This window comes from Dromiciops gliroides, chromosome 1 (assembly GCF_019393635.1).
Source record: "Dromiciops gliroides isolate mDroGli1 chromosome 1, mDroGli1.pri, whole genome shotgun sequence".
Classification (NCBI taxonomy): Eukaryota; Metazoa; Chordata; class Mammalia; order Microbiotheria; family Microbiotheriidae; genus Dromiciops; species Dromiciops gliroides.
The window spans coordinates 462,659,448-462,680,487 of record NC_057861.1 but is presented as its reverse complement, the minus strand read 5'-3'; the positions used below and the strand labels follow the sequence as shown (position 1 = coordinate 462,680,487).

The 21,040-nt window shown below is 34.2% G+C and overlaps 1 protein-coding gene across 2 annotated transcripts in view; it reads left to right on the top strand.

Annotated features, from left to right (window-relative positions):
- Positions 1–21,040, top strand: part of CHD1 (chromodomain helicase DNA binding protein 1) — a 134,171-nt gene that overhangs the window by 30,605 nt on the left and 82,526 nt on the right. For both annotated transcript variants that reach the window (XM_043967415.1, XM_043967407.1), the window contains exons 3-8: positions 10,454–10,655; positions 11,902–12,012; positions 14,342–14,409; positions 17,380–17,529; positions 17,901–18,160; positions 19,202–19,427. In XM_043967415.1, the coding sequence (XP_043823350.1) occupies positions 10,454–10,655; positions 11,902–12,012; positions 14,342–14,409; positions 17,380–17,529; positions 17,901–18,160; positions 19,202–19,427 (1,017 nt within the window). The remainder of the gene's footprint in view (positions 1–10,453; positions 10,656–11,901; positions 12,013–14,341; positions 14,410–17,379; positions 17,530–17,900; positions 18,161–19,201; positions 19,428–21,040) is intronic.

Here is a 21,040-nt window from a genome sequence, read left to right as displayed (position 1 = left end):
TAACATTTCTATTAATATCTTGGATAAATAGCAAAATGGTATGTTTATTGGATTTGCAAATGACAGAAAGCTAGGAGGGATAGCTACTGTATTAGGTGACAACCAAAAAGATATGAAAGATTAAGAGATTGAATTGGTTCTAATTAGATGAAATTTCATAGGAATAAATGTAAAATCTTATATCTGAGTTCAGAGAAATGGGCTTTACAAAACCAAGATAGAGGAAACATGCTCGAATAACAGTCTAAGAAAAAAGAAAAGATTTAGGGATTTTAGTGAACTGTGAGCTTAATATGAATCCACTTTGTGACATTTCAACTACAAAAGATACGTGAGCTTTGGCTATTTTAAGAGAAAAAAAGCTTTCAGGAATAACTGGGTTTTAGGTTGTGTTTTCTGAGATGGTCAGATCATAATTTTTTTTCTTTTTTTTGAGATCATATCTCAAATAGATTGTGTTCAGAACTACATTGATAAGCTGGGAGCATCCATACGACGGCAAGTAGGATCAAATTACTCAACAAGTATTTAAGTTCCTACTGTGTATACCAGACAACCATCTTAGTAGGGGTCAAGGATACAAAGAATAAACCAATTCTACTCAGAAGAAGGCTTACATATGACAGTGTGTGTGTGTACACTCACACATACACATATATACACACATTCATGCATGCAACTCTTTGCAACATGCAAAACAGGTGGTCAACTTTTGCTTGTAGTTCTTCAATGAGGGGGGAACCTCTAATTTTTAGGAAGTCTTCCTTTATAGTAAACTTAAGTTTCCTCTTTGCAACTTCTACCAATTGATCCTAGTTTTGCCTCTTAGGTTCATGTAGAATAAAATTTCTAGATATAAAGTTAGTAAATAAAAATATGCAAATTAGTATTAAATACAAGATAGGAGGGAGGGAGGGAGGGAACTAGCAATTGATTGGAGTGACTAGGAAAAAGTTTTGTAAAGAAGATAGTGCTTGGGCTGTTTCTAAAAAGCCAGAGATAAGGAGAGAATGCATTTCAGTCATGGAAGACAACCAGTACAAAGTCACATAAATGGGAGATAGTGTTATGTGCATGAAAGTAAGTTTGGCTGGATCTTATCGTGTGGAACAGGAGTAATGTTCAGTGAGTTTGGAAAGTTAAGTTGGGACTGGATTGTATAGTACTTTAAACGATAAAAAGCTTTATATTTTATCCTAAAAGCAATAGGAAACCATTGGCGATGATTGAGTAATCACAGGCTTAGATCTTCCTTTAAATGACTTGGGCTGCAATGTGTAGGATCGATTTGAGTGGGGAAAGACCTAAGATGGGGAGATCAATTAGGAAGCTGTTGCAATAATCTAATAAGGATGTAGGTGTGTGAGTGGAGGGAAGGTTTCTGACATGAGAGATGTAAAGGGAGAAATGGAAAGATTTGGCAATTGATTATGTGAAGGAGAGAGTGAGGAATCCAAGGTTATGAGGTTATGAGCCTTGGAGACTGGAAAATGGAGATGCCTTCAAAAGAAGTAGAGATTTTTTTGGAAGAAAAGAGTGTTTAGAGGGAAAGATAATGGGTTCAATTTTGGATATATTGAATTTACACTGTCTCAGGGACATCCAGTTTGAGATGTCCAGTAGGCAGTGCGTGATGTCATGGTAAAGAGCCTCAAAATCATGCTATGTGGTTTGATTGAGAGAACTGGATATGTTTATTTTAGAGAATACTTGGGGAACATGAAGTATTTGAACTATAACATAAGGGGAGACTTCCTAATGATTGGAGCTATTTAAGAGTAGAATGGACTGCTGTCAGAGGTAATAGGTTCTCATTCATTGTAGGTCTACAAGCAAAGGCTGGATAACTACCTGTTAAATATATTGTAGAAGGAATTTGCAAGCACATTTATGTTCTCTAAAGGGAAAGTTTATATTCTAAAGTGAGACTGACTGGGAGATCTCCTTTCCACTTTGTGAGCTGTTTGTCCCAGTCTAAGAGAAGCAGGAGCTAGTGATTTCTGTTAGGGATAGTTCTGAGTCTTTGCTCTTCAGGGTGACATGTCTGACACTTGACTCCCTTCTTGACTCCTGGGTATTAGAAAATAATGAGGACTGAGAGTTCTAGGAATTGGAACTAGGGTCCCCTCTTAGAACTTAGAATAAGAATTTTCTGAGTCAGAATGGCCTAGCATACCTGACACCCCCCACCTTCACACACACACACCCTGCTTGTCAGAATTGTGAACCAGGGTGACAGGGTCAGCCACAACTTGAGGATTTTTTTTTTAATGCAGTTCTTCCTACTTCTCTTGGTCTAGTGATTAGTATTTGTCATTAGGAGAAAGCAGAAAATTCTGTATCAGGAAGGGGATCCTTCTGGTAATGAGAGAGGCAGAGCATATATAGATTCTCTGTAGTTATTATAATACTCATACTTTTGTATGTTTTCCCTAATGCCTCCATGCAGCTTACCTTCATTTCTTTTACAATAATCATTTGTCAACATTTTCTCAGGCATTTTTTCAGTCTTCATACATTTTATTTGGAATTTGAATTTTGGTTACCTCATGAATCCATAAACTTTAATTTGTTTGTTAAAAGCTCTTTAAAATTTGATTTTAAACTATTTATATTATGATCGTTCAAATGTTTTTTTTTTATTTTTAATAGCATTGAACACTTATAGTTTCCTTTAATTTGCTTTGGGTTCTGAGATTTGTTCATCATATATTCAACCAATTCAAGATGTTTTCATTAAGCTTTTTTTTTTTTTTTTTTTTTTTTTTTTTTTTTTTTTTTTAGTGAGGCAATTGGGGTTAAGTGACTTGCCCAGGGTCATACAGCTAGTAAGTGTTAAGTGTCTGAGGCCGGATTTGAACTCAGGTACTCCTGACTCCAGGGCCGGTGCTCTATCCACTGCTCCATCTAGCTGCCCCAAGCATATTTTTAAATATTCTTACTCTTCACAAATATGGAGAATGATTATCTAAAATGGGACTATTGTTATTAATTTGACCATTTCCTTATTTCCTTTGTCTGTCACACCTATTTTTTCTGCCTTTATTTTGTTGGGGGAGTAGACAGTGGATAGCAGAGAATTTTGAATGATCACTTAGTAAACAGGGTTTTATAAAGTACCTGGTATGTGTCAGGCACTATGATAAGAACTGGGGATAAAAAGACAAAAACGAATACTTTCCCTCAAGGAGATTACATTCTCCTGGGAGAAACAAAATATATATTCACACATATTTTTATATATGTAAGTATATTTATACATAAATCTATATAAATACACACAACATAAATTTGGAGTAGGAAGTAACATTTGAAAGAAGTTATAGAGTCTAAGTAGCAGAGCAGATAAGGGAGTGTATTCCAGACATAGACAACAACTTTTGCAAACATAAAAATAGGACATAGACTATTGTATGTGAGGAACAACAAGAAAATAATTTGGACTAGATCGTGAAATGCACAAAGGGGAATAACTTGTAATAAGGTTAGACATACAGATAGGATGGAATGAATTTTTTTTTGGACAGTTTTTAATATCCTACAGAATTGTTGAATGTTTGATCCTGTACATCAGTGATGTCAAGCTCAAGTAGAAAATAGATCCCTGTTGGATACACATAGATTTAGAAAAACACAAATTAACATTATGTTGTATTGTGTTTTTATTTATTTTGTTCAACATTTCATAATTATATTTTAATCTGTTCTGGCTGCACTCTGTAATTTTGAGTGGATCAAGAGTTTGCCACCTCTGCTCTGGATAATAAAAAGGAAGTCAGTGGAATTTATTGGATATGGGATTAACATGGTAATATCTGAGCCATTCATTTTCACATATATGCGGAGGATGCATTAGAGAAGCAACAATTTATTTTTATAAAATAACATCCACATTTTATCATAATTACAGATTTTGCTAGTACAGACTTGAAAATGTATTTTGAAAACTGCGTTGCCTATCAGTTTTCAAAGGAAGAAACTTTTTGGTAGCTAGGTGCTAGAGCAGTTCAGATTGGGCCTCTGACACTTAATACTTGTGTGGCCCTGGGCAAGTCACTTAAATTCTATACCACAATTTCTTCAACTTTAACATGGGAATATTAATAACACCCAGAGTTGTTATGAGGATCAAATGAGATAATATTTGTAAAGCACTTAGCAGAATCCCTGGTGCATAGTAGGTACTTAGTAAATGCTCCTTCCTTCCTTCCTTCCAATTCAACCAAATGAAAACACATGCTCCAAGTCACTCAAAATTAGAGAAACACACATTAATGCAATTCAGAGGTACTATTTCACACATGTCAGATTGTCAAAGATGACAAAAAATGAAAATGATAGATGTTGGCAGGGTTGTTAGACCTTTGATGTATTCCACTGATGCTGCAGCTGGGAATTGGTCCAGTCATTCTGGAGAGCTGTTCAGGACCGGACTCCAAAAAGTCACATGTTCTTTGATCCAGTGTAACCACTACTAAGCCTATATTCCCAATATTTTAATTTTTTTAAAAAGAAAGAAAGAAAGAAAAAGGATCTGTGTATTTTTAAAAATAATTATATCAATGAACTAAAAACTAAAGAAGTGGTCATCAGTTAGGAAATGGGCGAATGAATTTTGATTGGAAGGTTACTGTAATGATAGAAATGATTGCAGAAAAACCTGGGAAGACTTGTGTAAATTGACATAGGGTTAAGTGAATAGAATCTGGAGAATACTTTAATAATAGCAACAACACTATAAAGAAAAACAACTTTGAAAGACTTATAAATTTTGATCAATACAATGACCAGAGGATTAATGCTAAATCATGCTATTCACCTTTCCTTCCTCTTTCTTCCTCTGTTCCTCTGTTTTCCTCACTACCCACCTCTTTTCCCAAATTTAGATGGAATGGAACTATTAAAGTTTTTTTGATTTAATGCACAAAAGAAAATATAAAGAAGGCTGGAAGAATCACAGATTACCTTGAAAGTTACATTTTGAAATGACTACATATTTTAAAAGGAAAACTAACTGTACACAATGAAGATCCAATTTCATAAATAATCTTAGTCCTGTTTTATGTACATGGAAATGCCCATTTTATTTGGTGTTTAAATTCAGAATGAAAAATAAATTAAAAAATAATCTGTATTGCCTAAGGGCCAGTGATTCTATACTCATATTTGAAAACTTTTAAATGTAAACAAGATTGGCAAGGACCATGAAGCAACACAATCTATGAAGTAAGCTTTTGACAATACAACTTTCACTTTCCCAAGTTAATCAGGGATTATGAATTAGTGGAACTCAAGTTAATGAGACTACCATTTTCCCTCCTTAAGTATTTTTTTAATGCTTTCGTTTCTTGATTTCTTGTTATGTTCAGGTGCCATACATAGCTGAAAAATAATTATACTCCTTTGTGTTCCCATTCAGTATTCTCCAGAGGTCTATCATATCTAACATTTTAGAAATTGTATTCATCCTTAACTTCTTTGTTGTTTATTTTATTAATATATTTCTAATTCTGAGAAAGTTAAAATGGGATCTCCCCAGGGGCAGCTAGGTGGCGCAGTGGATAGAGCATTGGCCCTGGAGTCAGGAGTACCTGAGTTCAAATCTGGCCTCAGACACTTAACACTTACTAGCTGTGTGACCCTGGGCAAGTCACTTAACTCCAATTGCCTCACTAAAAAAAAACCAAAACAAAAAAAATGGGATCTCCCACTATAGTTGAGTTTTATTGTCTTATTTCTTCTTGTAACTCATTTAACTTTCCCTTTAACAATTTGGATGCTATGCCTTTTGGTGCATACATGTTCAGTATTGATAATAATTAATTGTCTAAAGTACCTTTGAGCAAAATGTAGTTTCCTTGTTTATCTCTTTTAATTAAGACTTCTTTTTGTTTTATCTGAGATTGTTTGCTATCCCTGCATTTTTTTTACTTCAGCTGAAGCATAATAGGTTCTGCTCCAGCCTCTTATTTTAACTCCGTGTATCTTCTGTTTCAACTGTGTTTCTTGTAAACAACATATTGTTGGAATCTGATTTCTAATCCATTCTGATCTCCTCTTCTGTTTTATGGGTGCGTTCATCCCAATCCCATTCACAGTTATGAATGCTAACTATATTATTTCCCTCCATCCTAGTCTCATATTTATCTTTTACCTTTTTACCCTATCCCTTCCTCAAGAATGTGTTCTGCTTCTGACCACTGTCTCCTTAATCTACCTTCCCCCTTATTATGCCTGCCCCTCCCCTTCAGTCCCTTCTCTTAACTACATTCTCTCCTACTTCCCTGCTGGGTAAGATGAATTTCTATACCGATTTTAAATCTGTATGTGATTTCTTCTCTCCTTGAACTAGTTCAGATAAGAGTGAGGTTGAGGTGTTGTCTGTTCCCCCTCAACCCAAATTATCCCCTCCATTTTGTACACTTTTCTTGCATGTCCAATTGATGAGATAATTTTCCCTTTTCCCCCTTCTCCTTCAGCCCCCCCAGTACATCCCTCTTTCTCATCTATTCTTCTTTTGAGATCATAATAGAACCATATCTATCCCCTTTATCTAATTAGATAGCCTCTAAGAGCTCTAGTGATGATAATTTTTTGAAGGGTTACATGTGTCATCTTCCTACATGGAAATGTAAACAGTTTAACTTTGTTTGGACCCTTATGCTTTCTTCCTCATGTTTACCTTTTTATACTTTTCTTAAGTCTTGTATTTCAATTTCAAATTTTCTTCTCCATTCTAATTTTTTTTAATTAGGAATACTTGAAAGTCCTCTATTTCATTAAATGTCTATTTTTTCCTCTGTAGGATTTTGCTCAGTTTTAGCAGGTTAGAGAGATTATTCTTGGTTGTAATCCTAGCTCCTTTCCCTTCTAGAATAATTTTCCAAGTCTTCTGTTTCTTTTTAGTGATGACTTGCTAAATCTTGTGTGATCCTGACTGTGGCTCTACAGTATTGAGTGCAGCAAGCTCTCTATACCCCACCCTACCAGCCCCCACCCCCCAAATAAAAAGAACCACAAACAAACAAGAACCTCCAAACAGATTTAGAAAACACACCAGACCAAATCTTTATGGGGAAACCCAAGAACAAGGTCATAGCCATTTTTCCAGCCCAGGCTGAGAATGGGAAATAGAGAAGTCGAACACCAAGAAAGGGATATATACAAGATTATGCTGTGTGAAGCTCAAGCAAGAGGCTATAAATGAGGAAAAGAGTCCTATATCCATACAATACTCCCTAGTACTCAAGAAAACAGCAACAGGACAAGCCCAAACCTTCCCTCCATACACAGAGCCTGGCACTAGCCAGTCTAAAATCAGGAAGTAGACTGGAAGAATGAATAAACAAAAGTCACATTATCAAAAGCTGTAATGATAAAATGGATGCTCAAGTCATATACCCAGAAGAAGAGAACAATTCCAAATTATTTACAAGAAAAGCTTCAAAGTAAAATGCAGTTAGGATATAAATTCAACAAGAATCCCTAGAAGAGGCTAAAAAAGGCTTTAAAAATTTTAAGTGGTTTTAGAAATAAAATTATAGCTCTGTCAGAAAAAAAAATGGAAAAGAAATGGGAGCTATGGAAGAAATCATTGGAAATAAAATATCTTGGCACAAAAAGTACAAGTCCTTGCTGAAGTAATAAACTCCCTGAAAATTAGAATGGACCAAATAGAAGTCAGTGACTCCATTGTACAACGAGAAATATTAAAAACAAAGTCAAAAAATTTAATTGCACAACAAAAGCAACTGGAAACCACATTTGGAATCTTTGAACTGATGATGACTCCATAAAACCCCACTCCCCAACAACTTCTCCAAAAAAAAAAAAAAAAAAGAGCCTAGACATGATATTTAAAGAGAATTTAAAAGGAAACTATCGAGGTCTCAGAACTAAAAACAAAGTAGAAATTGAAAGGATTCATCAGTCATCTCATGAAAGAAACCCCAGTATGAAAATTCCAAGGAACATTATAGTCAAAACACTATAAGAAATCAGAAAGAATCCAAGTACTATGGAGCCACAGTTAGAATTATACACAGTTAAACAGTCATCACTATAAAAGTCAAATCAGTACATTTAAAAGTGATTATCATATTCCAGGCACTATACTAAGTGACAGTGGTGGGGTGGGCTGGGGGTGGGGGAATACATATATGGAATAAGAAAGATAGTCCCTGCCCCCTAGGAACTTACAATCTAATGAAGGGGGTACAACACAAAAAGAAGTCTAAAAGGTGGAGCGAAGGAAAGGATGGGGAGAAGGGAACATATTGATAAATAAGGGCTTGGTGAAGAAGTCCAGAGTAGTACAGCTAGGTGGGAAATGGAGTTCTCTGGCCTGGGGGGGGGGGTCCTCCTTTAAGTGGAGGTTTTAGGGGGAGTTCTTCTCACTCTACCCTTCAGTCAGAATGATCCTGAGCAGAGAATACTGATGATGTATGGGGACTAAGGCTGACTTGATCTTGCAGGATATTTGGGCAAGATGAAGTCCAACATAGTACAGTAAGGTGGGAAAAGACGAGTGGACAGTTTGGAATACTATATTCTTGAAGGCAAAGGATATAGGCTTACAACAAAGGAAAACATATGTAACAAAAGTATGATGCTAAGGGATGAGAGGGATTGGACCATTAATGTTTTCCAAGCATTCCCAATGAAAAGAACAAAGCTGTATAGAAGCTTTGAAATTTAAGCATAGGAGTTATTAGAAACATAGAAAGGAAACAGGGATAAACACTAATAAAGTATTAAACAAGGATTAACTGCTTATATTCAAATATGGGGAGATAATACATGTGTCCCCTTTGAATCCTATCATCAGGGTCATGAAGGGAGTCTAATTAAATAGAATTCGGGAGTGGGGGGGATTTTTTTATATACTGATGGTCTTAAAAGAAGAAATGGAAAGGGACAAGAAAAATACTAAATGGGTAAGGGAAAGGAAGCTAGATAAATTATCTTAACTGACAAAGGTAGAAAAAATATGCACAATTTAGTACAAAAATACATTTCATTCAACAGAGAAATAGGGAATGAAGCAAAGTAATTGGAGGGAGGATATTAATCACCAGGCAAACAAAGTCAAAGAATATACAAAAATATTTTAACTCTTTTTGAAGTGGCAAAGAATGGAATCTGATAAAGTGCCCATAAATTAGGAAATTTATGAACAACTTATGGTATATAAATGTTATAGAGTAACTATTTTGCTTCAAGAAATGATGATGGAGATAGTTTCAGAGAAACCTAGGAACACTTCTATGAACTGATACAGAGTGAAGTAAACAGGAGAACAAGTTATATCATGAAAACAATATGGTAAAGACAAACTAGGGTAGCTAGGTGGCACAGAGGAAGGAGTGGTAGGCCTGGAGTCAGAAAGATTCAATCTTCCTGAGTTCAGATCCAACCTCAGACACTTACTAGATGTATGACCCTGGGTAAGTCATATAAACCCTGTTTGCCTCAGTTTCCTTATCCGTAAAATGAGGTGGAGAAGGAATTGACAAACCATTCCAGTATCCTTGCTAAGAAAACCACAAATGGGGTCACAAGGAGTTGAGCACATCTGAAACAAGTGAACAACAATAAAAACAAAGATTACTTATTAAAAATTGGTAAGTCTTGTCAGTATAATGACCAACTAAGATACCAGAAGACTACAAAGGAAACAGTGCTACCCAGCTCACCATAGAGAGGTGAACACTGAGAGTATAGAGTTAGGAACATAATTTTTTGGACATGGAAAACACAGAAATGCGTTTTACTTAACTATACATATTTGTAACAGGGATCTTGGTTTTTCTTTCATTTTCAATTTGTGGAAGTGAGGGGATGGTACAATGTGAAGAGAAGGCAGATTTTTGCAGATTGAAAAACTATACTTAATTTTTAAATCTCAAATTTTAAATTAATTTTTTAATTATAAAATTAGTCCTTCTCTTAGTTATGTCCTATCATGGAATGGATGTTTCCCTGGGTTCTTTAGACTATTATAATAGAATACAACTCTGGAAGGTTTTATTAAGCAAGAAAGACTTTTAGTATGTTTTGTCAACTGATGACCAGCCTTCCTGAGTTCAAAGAGGATCCTCATCAGTTTGGCTTCAAGGTGACACATTTTTTGTCTTATCAGTTTTGTAACACTACTTACCAATTTGTAATATAATTGGAAGATGATTCTTGAAATATTATCATTATTAAGATGTTTGAGTTTTTTCCAAGTTGTCAGTGGGGGTCATTAGCAGTTGACCAAATTGCTATCCTGGGAAAATTATTGAATTATTATGCTTCAGTTCCCTCATCTAGCATAAATGCAATCATTTGTGAAATGAGATTTGGTGTTTTAGGAAATGTTTGCTTAACAAATTATCATTTCAAGAAAGATTGAATTGTGTTCTGGTGAATGGTTTAAAATTAATAGAAACTGTTTAACTTAAAATTACAGCCAGTCGGATGATGATTCTGGATCGGCCTCTGGTTCTGGTTCTGGATCAAGCTCTGGAAGCAGTAGTGATGGGAGCAGCAGTCAGTCAGGCAGCAGTGATTCTGACTCCGGCTCTGACTCAGGCAGTCACTCTGATTCTGAGTCAGATACTTCTAGAGAAAAGAAAGTACAATCAAAACCACCAAAAGTTGATAGCTCTGAGGTAAAAAACAAAACAAAGCATTATAATGTATGTGTCTTACATTATTACATTTTTTCCCCTTTGTTCATTTTTAGACTTTTTAAAAAGGTTTATTTTGCTTTTAAAAATATATAAAATGGGGCAGCTAGATGGCGCAGTGGTTAGAGCACTGGCCCTGGATTCGGGAGTACCTGAGTTCAGATCCGGCTTCAGACACTTTACACTTGCTAGCTGTGTGACCCTGGGCAAGTCACTTAACCCCCATTGCCTGCAAAAAAACCCAAAACAAACAAAAAAAATCTCTCTATATATAAAATGAGAGACAGCTAGGTGGTGCAGTGGATAGAGCACCGGCCCTGGATTCAGGAGGACTTTGTTCAAAGCCGGCCTCAGACACTTGACACTAGCTGTGTCACAGTGGGCAAGTCACTTAACCCTCATTGCCCCGCAAAAAAAAGCAAAACAAAACAAAATATAAAATTTTTAAAAATACTAAATTTTCATTTAACCCCTGCCTTTCCCCAAATATTTTGACTATGGATTTAGGAATTATTTTTGGCAGCAAAAAAATGACAAGTGGCTAAAATAAAGCACCTTACATGCATTGCAAATAAGGGGACACAGGTCTTGCATATATAAGAAACAAAACATAACTGTTCCTTTTCTTCTGAAACTCAGTTCATTAATTCATTCTTAATGATTAAAGATTAGAAACTATTTTGTAAGGTCATCTAATCGTTCTGCCTAAAAATGATTATTTCTGTATTTATATTCTTTAATACCAATAGCAGGAAAATCTAAGCAAACTCAAGTTTCTCTAGAGATACTTAGCATAATGCTTTTTGATCAAAACAAGCTGGAATGTTTAGATGTTTCCTCTTAAACAGTATTATATTGTTTATTCAACACATCTATTATATCAGTTTATTTCTCGATAATACATTATTTCTATTTTTTTTTTTAGTGAGGCAGTTGGGGTTAAGTGACTTGCCCAGGGTCACACAGCTAGTCATTATTTCGATTTTTGACAATATACTATCAATATTTTTACAAATACTATTAAAAGTTTGTTTGCTTCTATAATTATAGTGCATTTTGAGAAACCGTCCTGTACCTGTCATGTTCATGTTCTGAAATAGACTAAGTATTTAGAGCAGTGAAATCTATGAGTAAAAATGTTTGTACTCATTCCCCTGATTTTCATATAGATTTGTTTATTAATTATGCAAACTTTTAATGCTTTGTTATTTAATATTTTTCTCTTTAGTTTTGGAAATCAAACCCTAGTATTCTGGCTGTCCAAAGATCTGCAATGCTTAGAAAGCAGCAGCAGCAACAACAACAACAACAAACTTCTTCCAATAGTGGATCAGAAGAGGTGAACTTTTATAAGACAATATTTTATAATTTGACATGATCAGTCAAACTATTAGGAAAGTGTATATATTTTGAAAGACTAGTTAGAGGAGATAACTGCCTTCTAAAGTATTGGTCATATATTTGCTCGAGGATGATTTATATACTCTTTTGAATTTAAATTCAAGAAGCCTGGACTATGATTTACAGAACATACTCAGGACATTGATTGGCTATCAAAGAGATGATGTTGCCTTCTGGACCTGGACTACATTTGAGAAACAGAATGAACAGTTTTGTAAATTTGATTCCTTCACTAAATACTTAACCCAAATTTTGAGTCATTTTGGTGTCGTTTAAAAAGAATACCATGTTTAGAGTTTTAATCCCTCCTGTGCTATTTACTAACTGTGTGACTTAGATTTGGCAAAATCATTTAATTTTGCTGGATCTCAGTTTTCTCATTAGTGAAATGAAGAAACTGAACTAGATGGATCTCTAAAGTCCCTTCAGCTCTAAATCACTGATCCTATGATCAAATATTATAATATATATGCAATAAAAATAATAGAAACTTTAGCAATATAGTACAAAGTTTTAAGTTTAGCATACATGCAGCTTCCTTACATAAAGCCTATTTGGTTACTAGCAGAGAAGGAATGCTAAAAAAATTGTATATGCTCATTTTCAACTCATTCAATTATAAAATTAAATTGACTATGGCTTAACATGTTATCACTTTTCTGCCTTCAGTTGGGAATTCATAAGGAAGTGGAATTCCAGGTTCCACAGCAGTTATTTCAGAAAATTCAGATAAGCTTTTAAGGCACAAATTTCTACTCTAAAGCAAAACTTCTTAAACTGTGGGTCATTTAACTGAATGTGGGGATTGTGAAATATTTGGCAATAGTAAAAGTTAAGTATATCTATTTTATATGCCTCTATGCTCAGGTGAAATTCTCAGGTAAAAAGGGGTTGCAAGTATAAAAGTTTAAGAAGCCCTGCTTTAAACTAGGGAAGAGGGTAAAAACAAAATGTTTCTTGCAAACCAATTTAACTTTAATCTTTAAAACTAGCAGTGCACTTAAACATTTCTGGAAAATAATACCTTTTTGATAATTAAGTAGTTTGTATTTCATCAAAAAATTCTGAATTTCTCATTTGGTTGCTTTGACACAAGCCCACATTCCTAGTTTTTAATAAATGAGTCTGTAATGCTAATTTATTAAATCAGCATGATTGAAATCCAAAGGTTGCATAAGAATGCTTGTTTTCTACTTATTTATCTCTTCTAGAATTAAATGTTCAATAATTTTTAGAATTGCTTTAGATCACCCTTCTTCTCTCAGAGTGCCTACACATTTTTATACCTATATATACATATACATCTGTATGTATCCATACATATTATATATCTATTTTGGTTTTCATTTAGGCTTAGTTTTGAGGAATAGCTCGCTTGATAGAGATACTAATTCTTTTATAACAATGAAAGCCAATTATTAAAATAGTTAATTAAGTAGATAATTTATGTCAGGAAAATTACCAGATATCAAAAAGTGAGCTGTTTACCCTTTTCATTAATATGATTCTCTGAACAGTTTGCTAAATTAAAATTTGCCAGAGAAAACTGAGCTAACACCTTTTAGAAATTCTTTTTATTACTGGAGTAGAGAAATCATCTGAGTTACTGAAGGCCATAAGTATTTTCCCCACCCTGTTCAGCTGATATTTTAAAATTCAGATTAACCCAGAAGAGGGGTAAGGACCTGACAGAGGTGCAGCATCCAATTGTTAAACTATTTAACTTATTTTTAAAGGCTTGTATGAAGATTTTTGGTAATATGTAGTTAGTGAACTCTAATGGGGGAGGAAAAAGTAGTGTTAGGTGTTTGGCTTGTTCATATGTGAGATCCCCACAGTGAATATGTTACTACTAGCAAGTGGCCAAGAGGGGGACCACCAGTAGTTTCAACAAAATTACACGTTTGTATGGAAAACTAAAATTATATGCCTTATTTTGAACTGATAGCTTAAATTTTTAATATTACTTCAGTTAATAAAAATGGGAGATAGTTCTGCTATTTTATGGGAGGAATAAAGTAGTACAGAGGAAAAGGAAAAAAGCTTTTTTTTGAAATATAGAGATTCAAAACTTTTATAATTATAATTTCAGGGGCGTTTTAAACATATTATGTATGACTCGGAACTAAATATATGACAACATGTTAAACTTTAATTCTGGAATCCATCATCACTTTTAAAACTTCTATCATTACATTAGACATTTAGAATTAGAATTATCATTAGAACTTAATTTTATGTTTGAATATTTATTTTTCTCTTTGTAGGATTCCTCTAGCAGTGAAGATTCTGAAGATGAGTCATCCAGTGAGGTCAAGAGGAAAAAACATAAAGAGTAGGATGTCTTTTTAATCAACACAACTATATTTAACTTTACACCTAGCAAATTCAAATTATAGTAGTATTCACACAAGGGGTGTGTGTGTGTAATAGTCTGATTCATATTAGTAGTTACTAACTTAATTTTTTTCCCGGGAGGGGGTGTGTGTGAGGCAATTGGGGTTAAGTGACTTGCCCAGGGTCACACAGCTAGTGTTAAGTGTCCAAGGCCAGATTTGAACTCGGGTCCTCCTGAATCCAGGGCCAGTACTCTATCCACTGTGCCACCTAGCTGCCCCTGTTACTAACTTTATTTAAGCAATTATTATTTCTTATATTATTTTCTCCCATGACTGCCTCTGAGGGTTTCTTTCTTTAACCCTCTCCATCTTATCCTTCTCTCCCTTCAAACTAGTAACAGTTATGCATTCATTTTTTTGGTCATACTATCCTAGGAATCTTAATAACTAGAGGGAAAAGAGTGTTATCTAGATGACATCAAGGTTTACTCCTTTCTGTTCATCTGTTTGGATAACTAACTTCCTGATCTCTGGAGCCCCTTCAGAATTTCCTAACAATCTTCTGTGAGTCTCTACTTACAGTTTAAGAAATATTGCTTAACAGCAGTGATAATAATAGTGGAAATTTATTTATATAGAATAATAAAATTGGAAGAAACTTTTAGAGCCATTTAGTATGACGCATACCTGAACAAGAGCCAGGAAGTTTTTATTAAATCTTTGCTTGAGGACTTTTAGTGAAGAGGGTCCCACTACCTATGAAGGTGGCCCATTTTCTCTATGGCTAACTCTAAATGTTAGAAAGTTTTTCCTTGTACATCAAGCTAAATTTGCCCCATTAGGATTTATACCTTTTCTTCCTGATTTTAACCTCTGGGGCAAAGCAGAGCAAATCTAATCTTAAGAAACATAACATATGCTTTTCCATATGCCTTTCAGATACTTGAAGATAACTATATGTACAACAGCATCCCTTTTCACCACACTACACTGCCTCACAAAGATGATAAGGGTATGTCATGTCATTAAGACATGATTACTCAATTTATCTGTGGAGAAAATGGAGCTGTATTGTAGTTTCAGTCTGTTGGCAGTAGGTGGTCATTTGAAGTACAATGGTAGTTATTTTAAGTTGTCCCACTTACACAGCATTGTTTTCCTAAGCTGCTATCAGTTAAAAGCAAGAAGCTCTAGAACAGTTAGATGGCTTGCAGCATAGAGTATTACTTAACATATTTTTGATCGTTTGCTACATATTATCATATTCACTTCTTTCTATAGCTCTTTTTTGTTCTTTTCCTTTCCTTTTTACCTTTCTTTTTTTCTTACAACACACACTTTTGGCCTATCAGTGGAAAATAGTAATATCAGTGAGTCATTTTTGTTACTTCATTATACCCATGACTAGAGAGCTTACTGACTTTTGCTCTCAAAGTAGGGCACTCATGACTAGAGAAATGTGCTGACTTTTGCCTCTAGCTGGGATAGGTATGTAGCTCAGTAGATAGAGTGCTGGGTCTGTAATCAGGAAAACCTGAGTTCAAATGCAGCCTCAGACACTTAATAAAGCTGTTTGATCCTAGGGAAGTCACTTAATCTCTGTTTAGTTTTTTTCAACTGTAACAGCACTTACCTTTTAGGGTTGTTGTGAGTATCAAATGAAAAAATACTTGTAAAGCATGGAGTATAGTGCCTGAACGTAATATATACTAAAAGCTTATTCCTTTTCCTTCTCTTCTTCCTTTCCCTTAAAAAATAATGACAATTTATTTTCAAGTGAGAAGCTATGTGTAACTTGTTAAGAAAATGATAAGCATTTCAGGTTTTTAGCATACAAACATAGCATGTTCACAAATGTATATGAAAAAGCATATAAATTTGATAATTTAGTTTGCTGATCATAATACTCAGGGCTAGAAGAGTACTTAGGGGTCAGTTATTTTTAAATATGTAGTGATGTGCTGCTTTTCTAAGTGAGTTTCTTAATGGTTTACTTGAGTTAATATGAAGAGTAATAGTAACTTGAAAAATGTTAGAGGAGAAGGTGAATAGTTATTGACAAATAATGCCTTTTTTTCCTACGGTAATACATGCTGAAAGTAGCATATGTGTTGAGTGATATCCGAGTTAACCTAAAGATCATTTCCAAGATTCCTTAATATATCACTTACTTAATAGGGGAGATAACTAGTAAATGCAGAATTAAAAAGAGACTTAAGAAACTGTGATCATGACATTTCCTAGAATTTAGTAGAACCACCAGTATCTTGACATATATGCTTCATTGATTTTTTTAAAGCTTATCTGCCTCTGTATTTAGTAGAAATATATTTTACTCTGTAAAGCAGCATTAACATATATTAACTTTAAATCTAACTTACATATCATCATTAAATTGCCAAATCAGGGAAATCCAAAATATTCAAATTCCAAATTAAGTTAGGAAAAAACTCACAGTAATCTGCCATATTACATATATTTTGTTCATAGTTAAGAAAATCAAAATATGTTCTTAGGTTAGTAAATAAAAATAAATAATTGATACAAATGCAGTTTTTGCCTTATTCAACATAAAATTGTTTGGGAAATTTAGGAAAAATATTACCTACAGGAGCTTAGGTTATAAGCTCCTTGAGAAGCAGTGTTTATATAATATCTGGTTTTATATCCCCAGTGCCTTGCATAATGTACAGATGTAGGCAGAATTAAATTGAATGTTAGAATTTCTGGATGAAAATTATTTCTAATCCTAGTTAGATTGGAAATAGTTGCATTTTATATATCAACTAACTTGCTGTTTTGCTAATTTTATAAGCTTTGTATCTTTTATGCTTCATTTTTAAAAAAAGTTTCCTTCATTATAAGATTTATTGAAATATAGAAAATAGTTTATGCCAGATAGTAACATGCATATGGCCATTTAAAAATCTGAACACTAACACTGATTATTCCTTTAATGTATGCAGTGAAGATTGGCAGATGTCAGGGTCAGGATCTCCCTCCCAGACGGGTTCAGATTCTGAATCAGAAGAAGAAAGAGAAAAAAGCAGTTGTGATGAAAGTGAATCAGATTATGAGCCAAAAAATAAAGTCAAAAGCAGGAAACCTCAAATCAGGTAAAAAAACATTATCTAATTTGATACAATATTAAGAAACTTCATTTGTCATGGATAGTAATCTCTCTGTACATAGATATTTTACACTTAGTGTTAAGCCTTTTGTTGTTTCCTTTTATTGTTCTGGACCTTTGATTTCATTGATGGAGGGAACTCCTGGTGTGGAAACTATCCAGTGGGAGCAAATTACCAACTCCTTTAACTATTTTAGTTGCATAGTCATATAGAAAGTATGTCTCAGGGACAGAATTTGAACACAAGTTTCCTAATTCTAAGGCCTACCCATATTCCTCTGTGCCATGCTACCTTTTAGGTAAACCACTATTATACAGTCCTTTAAAGCACCTGCATTTTATTTTTTTCTTTCATAGAACTAAAGCAAAAAATGGAAAGAAGGTCTCTGGACAGAAGAAGAGACAAATTGATTCCTCTGAAGAAGATGATGATGATTATGATAAAAGAGGTTCTCGTCGCCAGGCAACTGTCAATGTTAGTTATAAGGAAGATGAAGAAATGAAAACAGATTCAGATGATTTATTGGAGGTTTGTGGCGAAGATGTTCCTCAACCTGAAGAAGATGAATTTGAAACAATAGAAAGGTTTATGGACAGTAGGATTGGAAGAAAAGGAGGTATTTTTATTTATTAACTCAACTTTAATACAGACTATAAGGAGGAACAATTCGAATCTTGTTTTGTTGGATTTCATTTTACTCCGATGAATAATTCACTATATTTTTCACATTCTATAGTTGAAACAACATTGATAATATTATCCTAATATATTGATAATATCTTCCTGTCCTTACTATTTAATGGTTTGTTATTTGCCTCTTTGTACTATCACTCTCTACCTCATATGTTGAGATTAATTAAAAGTTTTAAAATTATGAAGTTACTTGAATTTCTAGTAGTTATGAAATGTGGTCAAGAAGGCAGTGGTAATTTCAACATTGAGATTTCTTTCCTTTGAATTTTTCCAAGATTTGGTTTATTGGGTTTTTTTTTTGCTGTGTAATTGTAAGATATCAATATTATTTTTATCCTAGACATAGCTTTAAAACTTCTCTTTTGTTCATATTAAAAGCAGAAAAAAAATTGAGTTCAGATATATTAAAGCAAAACTCTAAAAGCACTTTTTGGTATCTGTCAGTTAAGTTGAAAAATTCTTTTATTGTAATTTTGGGCTTTGTTAAATTTTATAACTGTCATTTGAAATGGTCTAAAAAGTTTGAATAATCACTGAAAAGTCACATTCTAGTTGATCCTTGGAAAATGGCAATTGCCTTTTGCTATACATCACTTACTGCATACTTATTAATGTCTGTTATCACCTTGATATAAATATATGTGCTATAAAAGTTTAAAATTGTTTTCTCAGGTTGTTTACATCATTTATTTTGATTCTGTGTTATTGATATAATTTCCCTACTTAAATATTTAAAGAAGTGTTTTTGTAAATAAGGAAGTAAATTTTAAAAAATAAAGTATCTACTGAATTCTTCATTTGAATCCAAAACAGCCTTCTTAAACCATGAGAGGTTTATTTAGCCCTTATATTGATATGTTCTCATTTGTGCATATACACATGTACTTACCTACATGGGGTAACAATATACTTCATAACATGATAAAAATATTAAGAAAACTAACTTTGTTATTTTTATTTTCAGCAACTGGTGCTACAACAACCATCTATGCAGTTGAAGCAGATGGTGACCCCAATGCTGGATATGAAAAAACCAAGGAACCTGGAGAGATCCAGTATTTAATTAAATGGAAAGGATGGTCCCATATCCATAACACTTGGGAGACTGAAGACACCTTAAAACAGCAGAATGTGAAAGGAATGAAAAAATTAGACAATTACAAGAAGAAAGATCAAGAAACCAAACGATGGTGAGTATTTATGCTTTTTAGTCTCATTTAAATATACAAGTCACATATGTAACTAAGTGTTCTTGATAAAAATTATAGATGAAAAATAATCAAATGTCATGGTAGCTTAAATTATATTACTGTTGGCTTATTATTTCTGCAATTAACTAAATAGTAAAGGAAATGAAGGTAGTACAATTAATTCCATGTAGAAAGAGATTACCATTAAGCTAACATTCTTGATGGGATGTGTCCTCCTTCCTATAAGAGTAATAAAAATGGATATGGAAGCAGGTAGAAACCACTCAGTCATTCTTGATCCATTATGTAGTAAGGCCACCTGAAAAGTTTCAAATTAGTGTACTGAATTTCCTAGGATTGTAGCCAAAAGCAAATTGTTTGTGGATATACATCCACAGAAATTGTGGACAGACTGTGTCAGCTTTGCTTTTTTGTAGCCTCACAGTTGTTGGAATCTGCCATCTACTGAGTGAACTTGTATTTAACCAAGCGTAACCAGTTAGAAAAGTCTTTAGAGATTCCCCTGTTGAATGTCTAACTTATTCCCAAAAAGAACCTCTTCTACAACATTTCTGATAAGTAATTATCTAGGATCTATTTGAATCTCTTCAGTGCTGGTAAGCTTTCATTCAGAAACTCAGTCAGGCCCTCCATGACCATATGCCAGGTACTGTGCTAAGCACTGCAGATACAAAGTAAGGTAAAAATCCCTACTTGGAAAGAATTCACAGTCTAATGGCCAGACCTTAGCATACAGTGCCTAACACGTAGTAAGCACTTAATAAATGCTTATTGACTGACTGGGAATAACTATGTACAAATGAACTGTGCACTAGATAAATTAGAAAAAAAAGCAGCCAAGAGAAGGCATTAACGTTAAGAGGGATTAGGAAGGTTTTTTTAGATAGGGTTATAGCAAGGACATAAAGGAAGCCAGAGAAGCCAAGATGTGGAAGTGAGGGGAGAGAGCATTCCATGAAGGACAAGCAGTGAAACTTCCTGGATTCAGGAGATGGAATGTTGATGAGTCTGTGAAGTTGTGTAAAGTGTAAAAAGACTGGAAAGGTGAGAAAAGAGGGAGCTGGTTATGAAGGGATTAGAATGTCAGTATGACATGGTAAGCCTTTCATTTTAAGAAGCTCACTTTGATAGCTGATTGAAAGATGGACTGGAGGAAGAAGCGACTTGTGGCAGGCAGACCAACCAGCAGATGTGAGGACCAATATTCCAGAAATGAAGGGCTGAAGGCCTTCACAAGAGTGATGGCAGTGTGGGAGAGAAAGGGGCATATGCAAAAGATGCTACAGAGGTGAAATCAACAGGCATTAGCAACAGATTAGATATGGGGGTTGGGGAAGAGAAAAAAAAAAATCAGAGACCCTCTATTGAATATGTAGGTCAGTGGAGGAGTTACATCTAGATAAGTTATAATTACGTTATAATTGATTTTATGGGAACTGATGAAATCAGCAATGGAAACAGTACAAAAGGGGGGAAAATGGCTCAGGAAAAAGCAAGCTAGTGACTGACCTGGGTGAAGATCTAGCAAATAATATTAAGAAGGAGCAGTCAGAGAGGTAGCAGGAAAATCAGGAGAGAGTAATGTCATTGGA